We start from the raw sequence: 22135 nt of genomic DNA, 5'->3' as shown, positions 1-22135 counted from the left end.
TGAACTTTGACGCGTGAATTCACGAGTCTCCATCTTGTGAGCCAATAGAAATTAGAAGAAAGAGGGCATGGCTGTGGTTTCTTGTCTTCAGTAAACAAAATGGAGGAGTTGCTTTTATTCAGTAGCGTTCACACTGGACTTCTCCTCATTGATTTATTATTGAAATTAGCCATCTCATGGTGCGATTCTGTTTTTCATGCTACCTGTTAGCAATGTTGCCACCTCTGCTTCTGGATGGCTCTCTTTACGCAGAATTTCTATACTTAAACAAAGATTTCAATTTGTCCTGCCAGGACTCCCCCCAAAACCCTTTTATTGGTTTCCCCACTGTCTCCGAGGTCATCTGGGGTCACATGCAATCAGCAGACCAAGGGGGTCGCCAGGCACATAAACAAGCCTGTGTCAGGCGCTCAGAAAACACCCCGCGGCCACTTAAACTCAAACGAGTGCTTCCTGTGCCATAAACACCGTGTTTTGAAAGTAAACATTCCTGCTTGACAGAAAAAAAACCCTAACAGCCGTGGCTTTGCGGATGCTCTGAATGAATCAGAGTTCTGCACTTAACACCGAGGAGTCCATCATCAGGCTATAAAACACTGCAGCAGATTTCTGGAAGCGCCCAGACAGCTTATTTTTTTCTCCTCGGTCTTAAAAGATTTTTTTTCTCTGCGATCTATGTCCAAAACAAATACATAAGTGGACTTATGAGATGGAGGACATGTTAGTAAGATCTCACAGCAACTAGGGAAAAGCGGTATTTTTCATTTTCCTGCTGCAGAGGAAGAAAAAGAGGAGGAGGGGGAGGTGATAGTGATTGGAGTCCCCTGGAGTCACTGTGCAGAGTTTTTATTGTGCTCAAAGATAAGAGACGGTCAGAGAGACACTTTTGGTCATTCTTCATCCAGATAGAGAAAGAATGTAAGTGACATCTGGACCTCCTTTTTAAAAACTAAATGAACTGACAAACCAGATGGAGTTACTTTAAAGATACAAGATTTAAAAAAAAATAAAGTCATAGTAAAAATAAGCCCTCACAGAAGCAGCAAGTGCTTGGACCTCTAAAATAGTAGAAATAGTCGAAGTATGAGAGCGCATGCTTTTTTTTTTCTAATTTTATTCTAAAACTTTGAAGAAACTAAGCATGTAGTGTGTGTTAATATACATTACTGTTGCCTGCAACAGCTCAGATGCCTCAAAGATGATGTTCTTCATTATTGGTAATACTTTTGCATGATGAATGCAGAAAATATTTCTGTTCCACAACACACTAATCCTTTGTTATTATGCTGCTTGCAGATGTTTTATTGCATAAGAATATTACAGAATCAGATATACTCAAGCCATATTTAAAAAGAAAAGCAAAGGTAAAGGCCTCACACCCACACACACACACACACACACACACACACACACACACACACACACACAGACACACACTGCATGAGCTGTATTTAATTGGTATGTGCTTCAACAGCATCTTGTACCACATTAATTCAGGAGGAACTGCCTATTTAGTGTATTATATTAGGGATGTAGATCTTTAGTTTTGAGATGATATGATATGTGATCAATGATCGGATGTATGAAAGATACATATAAATGATTTATTTGTTTAGTTTTAATTGACTGAGCTGTGGGTAAGGGGCTAACGCTAAGAGGTATAGAGCCCACACTTCCTTTCCCTGGGACTGACAGACACACAGGCCACGCCTCCTTCGCCGGGACTGAGACTGACAGACACACAGGCCCCGCCTCCTTCACATGGACTGGGACTGACAGACACACAGGCCACGCCTCCTTCACCTGGACTGAGACTGACAGACACAGAGGCCCCGCCTCCTTCACCTGGACTGGGATTGACAGACACAGCGGCCACGCCTCCTTCACCTGGACTGGGACTGACAGACACACAGGCCACGCCTCCTTCACCTGGACTGAGAGACGGCTACGTCACTGCAGCACGCAGGTACAGAAATCAAATCAAGATCTTTAACGTTTATGAAAAAGAGAAAATATAAAACACTGAGCACTCAGTATTGATGCAGTATTTAGATAGAAATATTTTAACGCTGATCATGTACATAACGTGTCATCCTCTGTGGTTTTACATCACAATTTTTTCCCTGGTCCTTTTCATTAAAACAAAGCAAAAGTGAAGCGAACAAATGACAATTATAAAACATGAAAGAAGTAATGCAAAAACTGAAAGAAAATTGTATCATAAAAGAATTATTGGAAAGAAGCAAATGTTGCATGCTGTGTCTTTCCAGCAATCTCTGTGATTGATTATGATGAAAAGACAATAAACAGCAGAGCTTGAACTCCATGTAAAGAGGTCACACCTACTCTTAGACTGACAGGTACCCAGGCCACGCCTCCTCTAACTGGACTGACAGTCACAGTGGTCATGCCTCCTGTCAGACTGGCATGCACACAAGCGTTGCCTCCTTCACTGACAGGCGCATATATGGAGTTAAATTGAGGTCTTTAATACCCTCAGTGAGTTACAAACGTTTTACATATATATATATATATATATTGAAGCTGACCATATAGCATGTACGTGACATCCTGGCTACGCCTCACTCGTCTTTCCCCGCCCCATTAAGTCAAGACTAGTATAAAACTGAAGCGCAAAAACCAATTATAAGGTGAATCTTAAGAAAGAAGTAATGCAAGAAGTTGCCATTTTCTTTTCATCATAAGAAAAGACCAGAGCTTGAACTCCATACATAGAAGCCACGCCTGCTCTCAGACTTACAAGCAGAGAGGCCACACCTCCTTCCCTATGACTGGGACTGACAGGCACAGAGGCCACACCCAGATTTCCAGACAACTAATAACAGCTGTTTACATGTGGTTTTAAATCAGTGCAGCTGTATGGTAAATATAAAGACAAGACCTCTGATTGGTCAACTGGTCAACCTTTCCATGGCTAGTATTTTTTATTTTTAATACAAATTTATACAAATTGGCAAGGTGTTGTGTGTGTGTGTGTGTGTGTGTGTGTGTGTGTGTGTGTGTGTGTATGTATGTATATATATATATATATATATATATATATATATATATATATATATACACACACACACACAATATGTGTACTTCCTGTTTGTGTAGTTATGCTGTGTGTGCATGTGTGTGTGTGTGTGTGTGTGTGTGAGTGTGTGTGGAGACCTATGAATGCTTTGACATGCTTTAAAATGCATGTCAGTCACATAATCCCAAAGGCAAAATCTTAGTATATTCATTACAAAGGTACATTTTTCCTAAAAAAAAAAAAAGTCTGTGGTCTTGATTACGTCCCAGGAGAAATCAAGGAAAAGTCCTGAAGGCTCCCTGAACGTTCACGGGATTTGCACTGCTACATTCCAAAAAGTTCATCCGTGGAGCTGCTTCAGTCTCCAGAACTCTCGAGTAAATCTCCTACTCGAGGAGCAACGCCCGTGTAGCCGTGGCAAACGTGAAAACACACACTTTCCATTTCACGTTTTTCCAGAGTTGAGTTGAGACGAATTTTCCCCACTCTGCCAAAAATATGACCACCGTTGACGTCAATCACTGCTTTAGAAGTTTTCTTTACACATGTTTTTCTTCCGAGCCTTCGAGTCCACACAGAGAAAACGTTTGTGTGAAAGGGCTTTGTTGGGGATCATGGCAGCTCGGTGCCACACGTCGCCCGCGTTTGTAGTTCTTTTCCTCTCTCAGTTGACGGTCGGCACCTGGTTCATGCTGTACTCCTTGGCCTTCAGTCTCAGGTTGGCGATGCTGTTGGCCATGTTCACGCCCTGCGCTGTGTTGTTGTTGGCACATGATGGCGAGTAGGAGGCCATGGCGCTGAAGAGGAAAGGTCAGGATTGCAGTCAGAATTTAATTAAGAGTGACACAAACACCACTAAATGTTTTGTGACTGTGATCAGAGATTTTAAACTCCAAAACTTTATTCAGAACTCCAAAATATATGTATCTGAAATCTGAAATAGCTAAACCATAACAATTAACAATATGCTATATATGTATAGGTGATGAAGCCACAAATATATTATTTCCAGATAACAGAAAAAAAATTAATTACTATAAAAGCTTTTTAGTTTGTACACACACACACACTATATATATATATATATATATATATATATATACAGTATACACAGTACAACTTAGGAAAAAGCTAGCCTAATATTAGCTAGACAGAAGCATAGCTAGCATGATGGCCTGCCTTCCTGCTAGCTAGCTAGCATGTATCTTTGAGTAAAATATATTATACATTTTTATTTTAAATCCTTGGCTAGAATGCATGATGGGAAAATTTCTCCTGTTCTTCTGCCAAGATGCTAGTTTACATATCGTGCTAGCTTGGCTTTCTTTGCTTTCTTTAAAGCGACCCTGCTAGCTAGGATTTTCAAATGATTAGCCGCAGTTAGAGATTTTTTTTGACATAATGAAATGATAGAACTTTTGAATTTATTTTATTTAACACAGGGGTTGATTTAAGTGACATGAGTTCAAAATTGGTTATTGCAACTGACACCTGACTGAATTCAGACACTTAATGAGTTCTAAATGTTATTTTCTGTTAAAAAAAAAAAAAAAACATATCATTAATAAGATCCGGTTGCTTACATTTATATTTTCACATGGTCTACAGTTGTCATGTCTGCATAAGAGAAGCGATCAGAGGATCCAGAATTCAATATCCTATAAGCTGCAGTTGTTTCTAAGCTGTGTGTGATGGAGGATGTTACCTGTACGGAGGTGAGCTTCCCCAGGATAGGTAATCGCTCGGCCTCGGAGCTGGCCGTGGTACGATCGGCTGCTCCACCGATGTCACGTCTCCGGAGTAGGATTTGAGCAGTGAGGCGTTTTTACTCGCCAGCAGTGCGCGCTCGTTACGCCGGAACTTAGCCCTTCTGTTCTGAAACCACACCTGAGAAAGCAACAGAGATTACACTCAGAAAAAAAAGATAACAAACACTCCACATAAGCAGGACAGAAAAAAACAACGAATGCACAACATTATATATATTTACATGTACAGTGTGACTATTCCTGTGATAAGGAAATCTGAACTATGTGTAGCATTAACCATTAACGTAGCTTTCTTCTTAAAGAGGAGAACATTGAAAAGAAGTGTATTTATACATTTTGTATGACATTCACCTTATATATCGTCTGTGCTATATAATGTCTGTAATTGCAATGTTTTTAACGTTGTTCAAATATTGAATGCTTTCTTTAAATATGGCGAGGTTTTGTGAGGGACTTTGAGGGAAACGTTGATGTTCCTAAACAGTTCCTCTCATTTCCAGTGTCACTGTATTTTATATTGTTCATATAAATGAACATGTGCTTGCTAGCTAGCTAAATCATCAGCTAGCACATGCTAGGCATGATGTAAACACCAAAGGTATCGCAAATGTATTGCAAATTTCTATTACATGAACAAGCTGGTATATGACGTTCTGAATGGTGGAATAATTTGGCAATACAAATGAGAACTATATTAACATCTGAATGACGTCTTCAAACTTTAGGCCACGCCTCCTATCTGGGTCTGATGTGGGAAAAAAAACTGTTAACACTATCCTCTGTCCTGAAGATGAAGAAGTTATAGCTTTACCTATGACTGTTACAAAGCGCTGACACTGGAGACTCCTTCCATAAATGTTAAATAAACATCTCCTTACAGAAAACTTCAGTCAGAAACCACAACAGCGAATTTGAGACACTGACCATCTCCTCAAAGCCGACTGTCACAGCTATAAGCTATATTATTTGTTAGTGACGTTAGTTTATATCACGGCGCAGCTGAATTCTGGATTGTGATTGGTCAGAAATTGTTGATTAATTTTCTATAACAGCAGCTCTGACAGTAGTGCAGCTGCAGATGACAGGTTTATATTTATGCGCTTGTTTGAATATGTGATGTTTTCTATAGTAACAATTACATGTGTGATTTGTAATTGTTGATATGGTGAAGTTTTCTGTAAGGAGACGATTATGGAAGGAGTCTCCAGTGTCAGCGCTTTGTAATAGTCGGAGATAAAGTTGTAGCATTTTTTTAAAAGTTTTTTTGACACAGAGAAGTCTTTATGAAGGAGCTTTGCAGTTTTTTGCAGTTTTAGCTTCTCAAATTCAAGAGAGGCTGGTGAGGGAACGACTGTTTATAGCTGCTATAATGTAAGTGAGAACAGGAACTAACTCGTTTCATGGATGTCCACAACATTAAACTATAAATGGATAAAAAAAATACATGTAGTGTTCTTTAATAAGTAACAAATGGTAATAGTTGGCAAATTTCCGCAGTATAAGAGGAATAAAACACATCAGGATGTACTGTTACAGGAAAATAATCCACCTCAGGGTGGTAAGGGTGCTAATTTTACTATAACAGTATGACATGGAGTGTTTTATTCGTTATGTATGAAAAGGAAAGTTGACTACAGGATTTTGAGGAAGTGTGTATGCGATGTAGGACCATCCACCGTACTGTAGTTAGTGAACACCTTATTGTCACTGTTATGTTGGATCACTAACCTGCACACGAGCCTCGGTGAGATTAACCCTGCGCGCCAGATCCTCCCTGACGAAGGCGTCCGGGTAATGCGTCCTCTCAAACACCCGCTCCAGTGCCTGCAGCTGACTGCTGTTAAACGTGGTCCTGTTTCTCCTCTGCTTCCGCTTCTTCTTCTCCTCTGAGTTCAGCTGCTCATCTGAGAACACACACACACACACACACACACACACACACACACACAGTTAGATGGCACATCAGTAAAGACTAATGGCAGTACAAATAGAAGCCTCACATCACAATGTTGCTCTTGACTGATTCAGCTGTTTATAAAACACTCCATGTTGTGCTGTTACAGGAAAATAATCAATGACAGGGTGGTGTGATGAAGCAGACTTACTGTACCCACCTCGAAGTTGATTATTTTCCTATAACAGCACATCGTGAGGTGTTTTATTCCTCTTATAGCTCAGCAATTTGCCAACGATTACATTTTTTATTTATTAAAGAGCTACATGTTGTGCTTTTTATTCATTTATAGTTACATTTAATGTTATGGAATGGCCATAAGTGAACTATAAGAGACCTATAAGTGATACCATGTTTTTAAAAGTGGCATCGCTCCAAAGCCATTAGTTTGAAGGTGTTTTAGCATAAAAAAAAGGCCAATAAAATTCATAATCTAATTCTGAACATGTAATTGTGTTAACTGTTGCAGCCACCCCAATCCGTACAACTCCTTCTGAAAAACTGTCTTAATCAACCTGCCTGATTTTATTATGTACGCCACAATGAAGACAGGACGAGGTGCTCGGCTTAAATAATAAAAACTGCAATAGTGAGAATAACATTGTTATAGTAACAGGACTAGAGTTGGATCATATTACGTTATCTGCCCTGACATACGGCCATTTTCTACAACCCAAAAGAAAGAAAAAAAATATGGAATGGAAGGAGGGAAAGAAAGAAAGAAAGAAAGAAAGAATAGCACTATAACTATGTCAACTTTTAGTCATTATAACTTCAGCTCTAGTTTCTTTGAACATTTGTATTTGAACATAAGCTTTAGGGCTTCGGTTAGATTTTTTTTTTTTTTTCACTATGATTTTTACACCGCACCGGTTTTAAGTGACACACATCTCTCTCAGCGCTAGTAAATGAGTTTAATAAAGTCACTAAAAAAGGCGAATGCTGCAGAGCGAGCTGCTGTATTACTTCCTAGTTATTGTAGTAAAAAAATTACACAAAATGAAACTGATATCCAGTTACTCTTAATAAAACATTAATAAATGTGCAGTGAATAAACACTGGGATTAAAACAGCACAGTTTTCCCAGCTGTAATGTTGCGAGATGCTGAGAGATGATACAAACTGTACATGAACTAAACCTGAACCGAAAATGTGTTGTATTAATAATATAGAAATATAAATATACATGTGAATTTAACTAGTTATTATTATTATTATTATTATTATTATTATTATTATATGTCCTAATAGTTGAAACTTGACTACATTTAAAAGTTGTGACTTTCTCACTTTGTCTTGAATACGGCTGGATACTTCCATTTTTAACTGAGAAAGATTTGGTCACATGATCACAGTATAATTGCTCAGTAGCTCTGGTTGAAACTGGAATAATATAGAACTAAAAATATATAAAAGCAAAGTTATAAATACATTTTAGCAAAGTTATAAATACATTTTAAATGACATCCTGGTTCCTGTCTCTTTAACACTGAGCTGGCACGGGCCTCCTTACCATTTTTTCTTTTTTTTTAATTTAGCTGAATTGAATTTATTTTTGACTTATTTGTATCTTTATTTGACTGGCAACAGAAATCATCGAGTAGATCTCATCGAGTGAGCTGTGTCTCATATTAGCTACAAAGCCTTCCTTCTTCTCCTGAGTCACTAGTAACCCCATTAAACAAGCTAAACCATTGCATTATACTAAATAAACACAATTCTGCTTAAATAAACCACTCATTCTTTAACTTCCTGGTAAGTGTGAATAAAGCTGTGTGTGAGCTCCAGGGTGAAACGATACACCACATACATCATATCAGGAACGGTGAAATGTATCAGCGCATAAATATGTATACACACACACACACACACACACACATGTATATAGCCTACGTTTGAGAACAAAGTGGCAACAAAATGAGTAGTGTCACATACAAGTGCCTGAAAAGCAGGATTAAAAACAAATAGAAATGAGTTATTTAACTAAGAAAAGGAAATGAGGTGAATTTTATGTCAATACTTGTGATGTGTACTTGTGAAATGCGCTCTGTGACTTTATAGTATTTACTGCAATAACAATATCGTATGGTCGTATCACCCAGCCCTAATGACACGCCCTAACGACTGTGCTTTAATGGTTTGTTCTATTAACACCAGAATTAATACACATATAAGCTAATACATTTAAAATAAAAACTAAGCTACACTAAAACTGAACATTGCCAAATCGTCACTGAAGCTGAACTGACTTTCAGATGGAGCTTGAAAGTGATTCAGAGATAAAAACGCAACAACAAAACAATTATAAAAGATTTTTTTAAAAATATTAGAATTAGAAATATTGTGCTGTGAGTACTGCTAATATAAGTACTGTGTGATAGATTAAAATACACAATATGTGTGTGTATGTGTGCTTGTCTGTGTGTGTGTGTGTATGTGTGTGTGTGTATGTGTTTCAGGTTTCAGGTCAATACAGTGATAAGTGTGATAAGGTTACTCTAGCGTCAGTGGGAAGTGTTTAGTGGTTTAGTGGTTTAAAGTGAAAGCAGTAGTTTGTTCAGCTCAGGATCACGTGTACGTTATTTGAGTTCAGTAAATGCACTCCAGATACGTCCTTAAGCATGTTGATGAAGTGTTTGTGTTTTATCACTTTACTCCTCTCCTGCGTCGTTAGCGTTTTAAATTACACACTGATTCTCTAATAATCATTAAACTCACACCGTCTCGTTACGCGCGAGATCTGGTCTTCATACACGTGCCTGAGTCTGAGACATTAGGAATTTTCCCTGCATTTTATTACTTATTCCAGATTTATCATTTAGGACTTTAAATCCTTATTTAATGAAAGTTTCAGCGTGTTTGTGTTCATTCTCTTGACTTCTGTTTTACTGAGTCAGAGGCACTGGAGGAACAACACCCAGTCAAAGAAAGAGTGAAGGAATGAGAGGAAATAGGGAAAGAAAGAGGGAATAAGGAATAGAAGAGGGAATGAGATCAAAATAAGGAAAGAAAGAAAAAAATAAGGAAAACCAATGAAGAAAGAATAGATGGAATGAGAAGAAAAGAGGGAATGAGAAGAAAGAAAAAGGGAAGGAGAGAAAATAAGGAAAGAAAAAAGGAAATGAGGAAACAAAAAGAAAGAATGAGAAGAAAAAAAGAAAGAAAGAGGAACACATGAATGAACAAATGGAATGGAGAAAGAAACAAAGGAAGAAATAATGAAAAAAACAACTAAACCCAAACCAAATGTGAATTTTCTGCGAGCCCTGCCACGCTGCACTTACAGAAGAGTGTAAATCCTTCTTTAATGAATATTTCAGCATTTTTTCATGTTTGGTTTCTCGACAAAAGTGTTTTCTTGTGTTGTTCCACTGAATCAGAGCCACTCGGTGCTCTGTGTTGTTGTTGAGGAACTAGTGGAGGAAGATGGATGGAGAAACGTGTCCATTTTTATTGCTGAACTCCTGCGACACTAGTGCAGCGTGTCAGGATCGAGAAAAGACTGAAAAGCATGTTCACTCTTCATTGCTTTTATTTTACAGTAAAATACTGTTTTATTATTGTTTTGCAAAACAGTTGTACAGTTAGAGCAGTGTGCTGGTTTGCAGTAAAATGCCAGAAAAAGCAAAGCATTGTGGGATATCTGAGGGGGGAATGAGAATGGAAAAGATTGTGTTTGTGTTGATGTCTGAAAATTAGCGGATTTTATTTAGCGCTCTTCGTTTTAGCTGAACACAAACACTCTTTGAGTTTAAGTTTATACACTGAGGGAAGTGAAGTGGTGACTCAGGGACTCTGTGGTTAAACATCAGAAGGTTGTGTGTTCAGATCCCAACAGCTGCTCAGCCGTGTCCTGTCTCACCTGCCGCAAACGTCTCTTTGGATAAATGAGCAAATATGGTGAATAATATTTTATTTTAAATGTACAGTATATCACAGTGATGTAACATGTACAGTAAATATCTGTATATACGGGGCATCTGAAAATGATCTTCATTATTTATCCATTATAAACAGTCAAGCAGGACGTGTAGAAATACTGGGATTGTCCCATTTGACAGTTGTTTTTTCTGAAAAAACAAGTTTTTCTCATCTTCATCTGATGATCTGAAGGCCAGAATCACGGCCGATGTTGAAGACACTGATGTGGATGTGATGTCGTAGCGTACACGGCAGCGTTTCGAGGGTGCTCATATTAAATGTTTAAACTCCTGGGTTTGTATGTGTTTAAATTTCCTTGATTGGAAATTCTATGTGTCTTAGTAAATTTTTGATTTAGTATCACAGTTTTAAAGATCATTTTTAGATACGCTGTAGATTACTGTAAATATGTTTTTTTGCAATTATTTACTGTAAATTTTACAGTATTTTTTTACATTGTGTGGCTTGTTTGAAAGGAACATTTCAAAACGATAGAACACAACATCCGTCCTGATAGTTCGAGCGATATTTGTTATATTCATTTATTTTACCAATTTTTAAAACTGTTTATTATGTTTATTACATCCTGTGAGTGAGAACTGAAGAGAAATGTCTTGCTGTAAACTTTACAGATTTATTATAGATAACTGAAGCACAAACACTTCACCAGCGTACTTAAGGACGTACCTGGAGTACTTTTACTACACTTCAGCACTTTACACTTCTGCAGGAGATTTATCAGTGGGATTTAAACCCACCGTCTAATGCAGAAGAGATGGGGCCGACGGTGAGGCCATTTATAAATCAAGCGACTCACGTGGAAACCTGTGGTCTAAGATTTTATCAAACATAGATAGATCCTACAGGCACCAAATGTAAACACACCCCTGCTGCTCTGTGTATTGGGTATCCGTATTTGAAGCACATTCACAACTGACAAATTTATAATTAGCTCCTGGTCCTTAAGTCTGCCTTTTTATAGGCTGTGCAGTGCCAGGAGGTGTGCGATACGACAAAAAATATCATATCACGATTCTCAAAGATATTTTGCTACATAGTACATCACTATAATACACAACATGCATCACGATATTCAGGCTTGCTAACAAACTGCTAGCAAAACAATTGTGAAAAAGCTGATTTAAAAAAAAATAAAATAAATAATAACAATAATAACGAGCATACTTTATGTAATGTCTACAAAAATAACATTTTTAAAATAAAAATCAATAAATGATAAATCTGTAAAAATTGTAATTTTACAACTACAATTTTTTCCGTTGAGTTTGTAATTATTAAAAAATTTTTTTTTTTTTTTTAAATTAAGTATTGTGACATAATGTATCACAATATCGATATATTATGGTTATATTGATATCGCTCAGCCCTAGTCCTGCCTCATCCAGATCACGCTCAGACATCAGCATCTCCTCATCTCTTCACATGAGCAGGTTAATTCTCCTGCACTGGAAAAAATGATCTACGTCCCTATTTTGGCTGGTTTTCAAACCTGGAGAAAATTACATTTACAATTTAAGGGTCTGTTTATGTCCTTTACTGCTTAGGCGTCATTTATTTCATGCATGGACGTCCTGACTCCCTGATCTCTAAAGCGTCGCCGCACTGCAGCTTTCTACAAACATCTCTGATTTCTGTATAGCTCATTTACGCTTCAGGATTTGGTTTTGTTTATTTGTTTGTGTTCGTACCATCATTTAATTTATTTGTGTTATTCTTATTGTTATTTTCTCTCGTTAATATAAACTAAAAGCTTTTCAACAAACAGTAAATAGAGATTGTGCAAAACAAATATGAATGTCTCCAAATATGAATAAAGTGAATTACTGAAGAAAAAAAAAGTGCACGTAGCAAACTACTGCTTTTTGGGTTTTTTTGGCATGTTTTTTTAAATCCTTAATCTTTTTCTTTTAAATTTATTTTACAGTGTAAATAGTCTTCGAGCTATACTGCTCATAATTTAATTTATCTAGAGTTATTTTCACTTTTATATTCTAATTAAAGCAGAAAATCAGCATTAATCACAATCCCAAATCAAAATGTTAATATTTTAAAAATGTATTTTCAGTTTTACATGAACAATAACTAAATTACCAAATACTTTTCATGGCTTTATTTATTTAATGAATTTATTTATTTTCAAATTCCCCTTGGCATGGTCTCATAGTTATTAGCAGCATGTATTTAATTTGTATTTGTATTTATTTTACATTCAGCTTAGACTTTGTGATTGGCTGTAAGACTCAGTGATCTACAGACTTTTACATCTACAGGTTTTTTTTTTTTGTAGAACCATGAAAAAAGAAAAACCACTCCTCCTTAATGCTTAAACCTATTTCTCACTTTCAGTACACAATATTTTTGTTATGACTTTTGCCTTTTTAACTTTTAATTTTTTTTAACGTTTACTTTCCTCACAGAAGCGAGAGAGATATGTAGCATTTATTACATCCTGTTCATTCATCCTAAGAAAGAAAGAAAGAAAGAAAGAAAGAACTGTAAAAACAATGTCTTGTAAAATTGTTTAAAAAAAAACCTTTTTGCTACATTTATTTATTCTATTTATGTATTTATTATAATATAGGATCAATATCCTAAGCTGTTAAATCATAATCAATCTTTCTTTTATTCCTCTTATTCCTTTCTTTCTTTCCTTCTTTCCCATGATTTAGTGTTTATTTCTTTTAATGTTGCTAATTACAACCAGGCAGTGAAAAAGAGACTGCAGTGAGCTACACTGTACATGCATATGAAATACATGCACAACACACTGTGGAGAGAAAACACACTGCAGTTCTGACTTCTTGCTCAAAGTTTTTCAGAGTTATTTCACAAGACATGAAAAGTGGGCTGAATTTGGGAGGCTGTGTTTGTGCAGAACATTCAACACAAGAGCTTCAGAAATAGAGTTTCTTGATTCAGATTTTCTCTAAAGTGCCAGATTTATCCAGATCTGTGGGGGGAAAAAGTGCTTCAATGATTCCAAGCGTGTGTGAGTGTGAGAGAGACAGTGTGTGTGTGTGTGTGTGTGTGAGAGAGAGAGAGAGAGAGAGAGAGAGAGAGAGAGATGCTTACTGTCTTGCTGCGCCGTGTCGCTGCCGCTGGTGAGCCCCGGAGACTCCAGGCTTCCTGTGCCCGCCTCCGCGCTGCTCTCCTCGGCCTGAGCTCCGGCCATCTCCCGCGCGTCCTCCAGGTCCAGCAGGTGGCTCACGGAGAAGTTCTTCTTGGCGTGTAAATGGTCCAGGTTGGCCGCAGTGATCGCTCTGTCCATTACATGCGCTGTATAACCAGAAGTCATGACTCAAGCTGCGGCGGTGAGGGAGCGGAAGTGGCGCGCGCACAGCCTCCGAGAGCGCGCCGCAGCAAACATGGATTTCACTCAGGAGCTGAGAATCAATTCAGGACAGAGCTTTATCTCTCTGCCGTGTCTTCTGTCTTCTGTCAGATCCGAAACCTAGTCATGAATCCGTTTCTCTCTTTCCGGGACAACTCCAGATAGAGTAACGCACTTCTCCAGGTCAGGGCGCGCGCTCGCGCTCCGGGCTCTTCAGCATCTGTCACAAAGTTTTGCGCGTCTCCGAGAGTGAGCACGAGCTCTGATGATGATGATGATGATGATGATGAGCTCCACGTTCTCTTCTTCCCACACACACACCACACGCCACACACGCTACACAACACTCTCTCTCTCTCTCTCTCTCTCTCTCTCTCTCAGTCCGCTCTGCTCGGCTGCTGGAGAATAAATGAGTCGCGGCTTTGACGGACAGACGGATGAGGAGCGCCCTAATTACGTGGCAAAGTCGTGTTTTCGTAGTTTCTGACGTTTTACAGAGAGCGCAGACATTTCCCCACCCCGTAATGCGCGCGCGCGCACACACACACACACACACACACACACACACACACACACACCGGGATGAACATTGGACTTGGTTGGAGAAGTCCAGCACTGAGACAGAGAGAGAGAGAGAGAGAGAGAGAGAGAGAGAGAGAGGTTCTGTTTCATTAATCTAAAAAAATAAACCGTGATCGCGATTATTATATGATTAATAAAATCTGTAGAGCAGGCTTCAGCACTGACATTAAAGATCTAATAGGATTAGAAAGAAAGAAAGAAAGAAAGAAAGAAAAGAGAAAAGGTAAAGAAGAAAAGAAAGAAGGAATGGGAAGGAAAGGAAGAAAGAAAGAAAGCAGGAAAGACAGAAAAAAATGAAGAAAAGGAAGAGGGAAGGGAAGAAAGAAAGAAAGGGAGAAAAGAAAGAAGGAAAGAGAAGCAAAGGAAGAAAGAAGGAAGGAAAGACAGAAAAATGCAGAATAGAAAAAAGGAAAGGAAGAAAGAAAGAAGGAAAGACAGAAGAAATGGAGAAAAGAAAGAAGGAAAGACAGAAGAAATGGAGAAAAGAAAGAAGGAAAGAGAAGGAAAGGAAGATTGTTGATGGAGAATGAATAAAAAGGATAGCATTTTTAAAGTTCACACTTTGTTTTGCAAAAACATAAAGTCTGTTGAAGTTATTATTGAATTATTATTGAATTATTATTATTATTAATAATAATAATAATAATACATAACACTTGTATAGCGCTTTTCAAGATACTCAAAGACGCTTTACATGAAGAGACATGAATGATGAATTATTTTTAGTCTCAGTTTGTAGTGAAGGATTTAAACCAGGAGAAGTTTCACACTGAACATCGCTGCATCAACACTTAGAGAAAAGTCTCCTGAACATCACATGTGAATAATGACATGATTCATATCTGAAGAGAGAGAGAGAGAGTGTGTGTGTGTGTGTGTGTGTGTGTGATTTTCTCCTGATTGAATAATGTAGGTGTGTTTGTGTTATAATGGAGTAGTTGAGGAAATGAATAAAACACTAATACAACACTGTAGGTGTGTAAATCCAACACCGTGTTAATTCAGGATGGTGTGTTTATTTTGTACTGCACTGTAGACTGTAATTAAACACTAATTAAATTGTTGATTACAAATTCAACACAACTGTAAGTGTTTAAGTAAAACACTGGTGTGATTCACTAAGGCATTATTTAAACACAGTAGGCGTTGGTGTTAATTAAACAGACCATGGATAGCATTAATTCGACAATGTAGGTGTGTTTAATTCAGTAATGAAAGGGTTAAGTCAGCACTGTGTGGGTGTTAAACAGAAGATTTGCTCTGGGAATAAAGTCATAACTGATGATTAATAAAAATATAAATAATTAATTAAATAGTTAAACAATTCTATCACATGCTGGTGTTAATTTGACAGCGTGGGTGTGTTTAACATTGTATGGGTTCATTAAATAAAGTGTTAATGTAAAACTGACAGTCACTTTAATGCTGTAACTTCAATGAAACACTAACAAAAAAAAATTATTACATTATTATTTTTGGTGTTAATTGCATTCAGTCGACAGGGAAGGTATGTAACATTGTACAAGGTGTTAATTAAACACTGACAGCTAAAATGTAGCACTGTGTGTGTTTAAATGAAAGCCTTGTGTGGTTAATTAAGGTGTTATTTAAACTCAGTGGGGGTTGGTGTTAATTGAACAGGCCACTTTTAGAGTTAATTCAACACTGTGTTTAATGTAGATGTTAGTAATGTAGGTGTTAATTCAGTTATGCAGGTGCAACTGGGTGTTAATTCAGTAATGCAGGTGTTATTAGGTGTTAATTCAGTAACACAGGTGTTATTAGGTGTTAATTCAGTAAAGTAGGTGTACTTGGTGTTAGTTCAGTTATGCAGGTGCAACTGGGTGTTAATTCAGTAATGCAGGTGTTATTAGGTGTTGATTCAGTAATGCAGGTGTTATTAGGTGTTGATTCAGTAACGCAGGTGTTATTAGGTGTTGATTCAGTAATGCAGGTGTTATTAGGTGTTGATTCAGTAATACAGGTGTTATTAGGTGTTGATTCAGTAATACAGGTGTTATTACGTGTTGATTCAGTAATAAAGGTGTTATTAGGTGTTAATTCAGTAATACAGGTGTTATTAGGTGTTAATTCAGTAATACAGGTGTTATTACGTGTTGATTCAGTAATACAGGTGTTATTAGGTGTTGATTCAGTAATACAGGTGTTATTACGTGTTGATTCAGTAATACAGGTGTTATTAGGTGTTGATTCAGTAATACAGGTGTTATTAGGTGTTAATTCAGTAATAAAGGTGTTATTAGGTGTTGATTCAGTAATACAGGTGTTATTAGGTGTTAATTCAGTAATAAAGGTGTTATTAGGTGTTAATTCAGTAATACAGGTGTTATTAGGTGTTAATTCAGTAACGCAGGTGTTATTAGGTGTTAATTCAGTAATACAGGTGTTATTAGGTGTTGATTCAGTAACGCAGGTGTTATTAGGTGTTGATTCAGTAATACAGGTGTTATTAGGTGTTAATTCAGTAACGCAGGTGTTATTAGGTGTTGATTCAGTAACGCAGGTGTTATTAGGTGTTAATTCAGTAATAAAGGTGTTATTACGTGTTAATTCAGTAACGCAGGTGTTATTAGGTGTTAATTCAGTAACACAGGTGTTATTAGGTGTTAATTCAGTAACGCAGGTGTTATTAGGTGTTAATTCAGTAATACAGGTGTTATTAGGTGTTAATTCAGTAATACAGGTGTTATTAGGTGTTAATTCAGTAATAAAGGTGTTATTACGTGTTAATTCAGTAAAAAAAAGGTGTTATTACGTGTTAATTCAGTAACGCAGGTGTTATTAGGTGTTAATTCAGTAACGCAGGTGTTATTAGGTGTTAATTCAGTAATGCAGGTGTTATTAGGTGTTGATTCAGTAATACAGGTGTTATTAGGTGTTAATTCAGTAATGCAGGTGTTATTAGGTGTTAATTCAGTAACGCAGGCGTTATTAGGTGTTGATTCAGTACTGTACGAGGGTTAAACAGATTCGCTCTGAAGCTCATGATTGTCCTAACTCATGCTTAATATAACTATAGCCTAAATAATTAATTAACATGTCAGGGTTAAGTGAGTTAATTTGACATTGTATAAAGTGTTAATTAAACACTGACAGCTAATTTAGCTGTAATTATCGTGCTATTTTATTTTATAGTAAGTGTTTTTAGAAGCTGATTTTAGAGTTAATTCGACAACATGTTTATTGTAGTGTTAATTCACTAATGCAGGTGTTAATTCAGTAATGTAGGTGTTATTCAGTTATGTGGGTGTTAATGCAGTATTGTGGGTTAAGTCAGTAATATAGGTGTTAATTCAGTATAATGTGGGGGTTAATTCAGTTATATAGGTGTTAATTCAGTATAATGTGGGGGTTAATTCAGCAATATAGGTGTTAATTCAGTATAATGTGGGTGTTAATTCAGCAATATAGGTGTTAATTCAGTATAATGTGGGGGTTAATTCAGTATAATGTGGGGGTTAATTCAGCAATGTGGGGGTTAATTCAGCAATGTGGGTGTTAATTCAGTAATTTAGGTGTTAATTCAGTAATATAGGTGTTAATTCAGTATAATGGGGGGTTAATTCAGCAATGTGGGGTTAATTCAGCAATGTGGGTGTTAATTCAGTAATTTAGGTGTTAATTCAGTAATATAGGTGTTAATTCAGTATAATGTGGGGGGTTAATTCAGTTATATAGGTGTTAATTCAGCAATATAGGTGTTAATTCAGTAATGTGGGGGTTAATTCAGTAATTTAGGTGTTAATTCACTAATGTGCGTGTTAATTCAGTAATTTAGGTGTTAATTCAGTTATATAGGTGTTAATTCAGTAATTTAGGTGTTAATTCAGTAATTTAGGTGGTTAATTCAGTAATGTGCATGTTAATTCAGTAATTTAGGTGTTAATTCAGTAATGTAGGTGTTAATTCAGTAATTTAGGTGTTAATTCAGTAATTTAGGTGTTAATTCAGTAATGTGGGGGTTAATTCAGTAATGTGGATGTTAATTCAGTATAATGTGGGTGTTAATTCAGTTATGTGGGTGTTAATTCAGTAATGTGGGGGTTAATTCAGTAATGTGGGGTTAATTCAGTAATTTAGGTGTTAATTCAGTAATGTGGGGGTTAATTCAGTAATGTGGGTGTTTATTCAGTATAATGTGGGTGTTAATTCAGTTATGTGGGGGTTAATTCAGTAATGTGGGGGTTAATTCAGTAATGTAGGTGTTAATTCAGTATAATGTGGGGGTTAATTCAGTAATGTGGATGTTAATTCAGTTATGTGGGTGTTAATTCAGTAATGTGGGGGTTAATTCAGTAATGTAGGTGTTAATTCAGTAATGTGGGGTTAATTCAGTAATTTAGGTGTTAATTCAGTAATGTGGGGGTTAATTCGTAATGTGGGTGTTTATTCAGTATAATGTGGGTGTTAATTCAGTTATGTGGGGGTTAATTCAGTAATGTAGGTGTTAATTCAGTAATGTAGGTGTTAATTCAGTAATGTGGGTGTTAATTCAGTAATTTAGGTGTTAATTCAGTTATATAGGTGTTAATTCAGTAATTTAGGTGTTAATTCAGTAATGTGGGGGTTAATTCAGTAATGTGGGTGTTTATTCAGTATAATGTGGGTGTTAATTCAGTTATGTGGGGGTTAATTCAGTAATGTAGGTGCTAATTCAGTAATGTAGGTGTTAATTCAGTAATGTGGGTGTTAATTCAGTAATTTAGGTGTTAATTCAGTTATATAGGTGTTAATTCAGTAATTTAGGTGTTAATTCAGTAATGTGGGGGTTTAATTCAGTAATGTGGGTGTTTATTCAGTATAATGTGGGTGTTAATTCAGTTATGTGGGGGTTAATTCAGTAATGTAGGTGCTAATTCAGTAATGTAGGTGTTAATTCAGTATAATGTGGGGGTTTATTCAGTATAATGTGGGGGTTAATTCAGTATAATGTGGGGTTAATTCAGAATTGTGGGGGTTTATTCAGTATAATGTAGGTGTTAATTCAGTATAATGTAGGTGTTAATTCAGTAACGCGGGTGTTAATTCAGAATTGTGGGGGTTAATTCAGTATAATGTAGGTGTTAATTCAGTATAATGTAGGTGTTAATTCAGTATAATGTAGGTGTTAATTCAGTATAATGTAGGTGTTAATTCAGTATAATGTAGGTGTTCAGTCAGCACAGTGGGAGTGTTAAACAGCAGATTTGTCATCACTTAATGCTTAATAAAAATATAAGCCTGCTTTTTTTCCGACTTCACATTATCCTTATTATTATTATTATTATTATTATTATTATTAAATGTTTCCTGGTTGTGTTTGTTCCTGGAGGGTTAAAAGCTGAGCGCTGGTGCTGATGGAGCTCATAAGCTGAGTGATCAGGACATTATAAGGCTAATAAAGCAGGGCGCGTGTGTCAGCACACACCTCTGATTTGACATTAAAATGTTTTTGCTCTTGTTGAGAGCTTGGCTTTTACAGCGGATGTTGAAAACTGGCCTGCATGTCAGACCCCGCCGCGGTGTGCACACAGGGGAAAAAAATCACTTTCAACTGCATCAAAGAGCCACTGATTCAGTCCAGATGCCTCTCTCTCTCTCTCTCTCTCTCTCTCTCTCTCTCTCTCTCTCTGCGCTTTTTAATTACCCAGGCTGGATTTGAGGAGACTTTCCGTCATCATTAGTTTCCCCTCAGTCTCAGGCCCGTGTCGCACTAAACTCCTTTTTTTCCCTCATAAATAAATCATAAATCATCTGCGTATATTGCAACACACAGTTCAAGTCAAAGTTCTTCGGTCTTTCTTTTTCATTATTATTCTTTCTTTTAATCCAGAGCAGGAGAAACCTAAAAGGTCCAGAGGTCTTTCACACCTTTTCGATACACTAATCTAATTACATTAAAGAAAAATAATAATACTAATGACATTTGTTCATCTGTAGAGAAAAAAGCACAATACAGTAAATATTATTGATTTTAAGCCCTTCATCCTGGTATTTTATTCTACAGTCTGATTATGAAGGTATATTAGGCAGGGTGTAGATTAGATAATATAGAAATATAGGTAATATTAGGTAAAACGTATAAATAGAATAGGGCTGAATAAATATATTGTGAATGTCGTGCATCGGAAAGATTTATAAATTTAGGCATTTATTTGAAAAAAATAAAAAATACATGCATGATTTATTACTGAAAGGGAAATCCTACCACTACCACCACCACCACCAACAACCGTAATAATAATAATAATAATAATAATAATAATAATAATAATAATAATAATACGTAGCCCTAAATTTGCGGCTTTTTTTATAATAAATTTTATAATTTTAGTTACATTTTTTGTTGTTTTAAAATGTAACTAAAATTGCAGAGTGATTTTCAGAGGGGATTTTCACTTTGAAATGTACTTTAATATGAAATAATAATAATAATAATAATAATAATAATAATAACTATTATATTAATGTGTATTATTATTATTATGCCATTAATCAGCGTTTAGAGCACAGCTTTACAGCTTTACCACTTTTTGTACTTATGTATCTGCTGTTCATGTTCTCAGGTGAGGGAGATCTACAGTCTGCTACAGAAGCTTCCCTCTTGATGGTGATCTTTATTTCTGAGAGTGCAGTAAAAAGCGGAGTGTAAATAACCTTCATTTAAACGGTTGTAGATTTTTTTGGGAGATTTTTTTTTAATTTTTTTTTTTACACCGCCAGTGTTCATGCTGTAAGATCTAAACCACAGTCCCACATCTTCCAAACACTCATTAATAGCACTGAAGTCTTCCGTATCGACAGAGCAACATTAAAATTTAACACAAAACACATTTCGGCCAGAAAACATGCGGTAATGCGACTTCATGCGAATTTCTCATCGTTAAAGCCCGCAACCTCTCAACTGAAGCAAAATCTAAATCTTAATATAAAACACTACACCATGAATATGAGTCTTATAAAAAAAATAATCCCTCATCTAAAGCTGGAAAGAAGAAATTTCTTGAATATGGGCAGTTCAAATATCTAATAAATATCTAATATCTGATAGAAGAAAAAAAAAATCCAAGGCTCATGTTTCGAATTAGGAAAAAAAACTAAACAGTTTACTATCTGCTCGTCGCATTGTTGCTCATTTGCATAAAGTTAAACTGTTGCGTTAACTGGCCACGCCCACATCCTGTATAAATCATTATTCAATTCAACTCCATTTTATCTGTATAGCACTTTTAACAACGGATATTGTCACAAAGCAGCTTTACAGAAATAAATACATTCAGGATATACATTTTAAGCATGTGAATTTATCCCTGATGAGCAAGCCAGAGGCGACAGTGGCAAGGAAAAACTCCCTGAGACTTCATGAGGAAGAAACCTTGAGAGGAACCAGACTCATAAGGAAACCCATCCTCATCTGGGTGACACCGGATAGTGCGATTATAAATCATTCCCTTCTATATGGTCAAAAAGTATCTGTGGCTACCTGCTATAGCGTATAAAACCTGTTTCACTGTCCT

The 22135-nt window shown here is 36.5% G+C and overlaps 1 protein-coding gene across 1 annotated transcript; it reads right to left on the bottom strand.

Moving 5' to 3' along the window:
- Positions 1 to 1274: 1274 nt before the first annotated feature.
- prrx1a (paired related homeobox 1a) lies at positions 1275 to 14512 on the bottom strand. Its single transcript, XM_026934941.3, has 4 exons — positions 13778 to 14512; positions 6538 to 6713; positions 4746 to 4927; positions 1275 to 3837 (listed from the first exon to the last, which is right to left on the bottom strand). The coding sequence occupies exons 1-4, from the start codon at positions 13998 to 14000 to the stop codon at positions 3705 to 3707; spliced, it is 714 nt and encodes a 237-aa protein (XP_026790742.2). The 5' UTR covers positions 14001 to 14512; the 3' UTR covers positions 1275 to 3704.
- Positions 14513 to 22135: the final 7623 nt, after the last annotated feature.

The sequence above is a fragment of the Pangasianodon hypophthalmus genome, chromosome 14 (assembly GCF_027358585.1).
Source record: "Pangasianodon hypophthalmus isolate fPanHyp1 chromosome 14, fPanHyp1.pri, whole genome shotgun sequence".
In the NCBI taxonomy this organism is placed as follows: domain Eukaryota; kingdom Metazoa; phylum Chordata; class Actinopteri; order Siluriformes; family Pangasiidae; genus Pangasianodon; species Pangasianodon hypophthalmus.
This window is presented reverse-complemented; position numbering and strand designations above follow the sequence as displayed.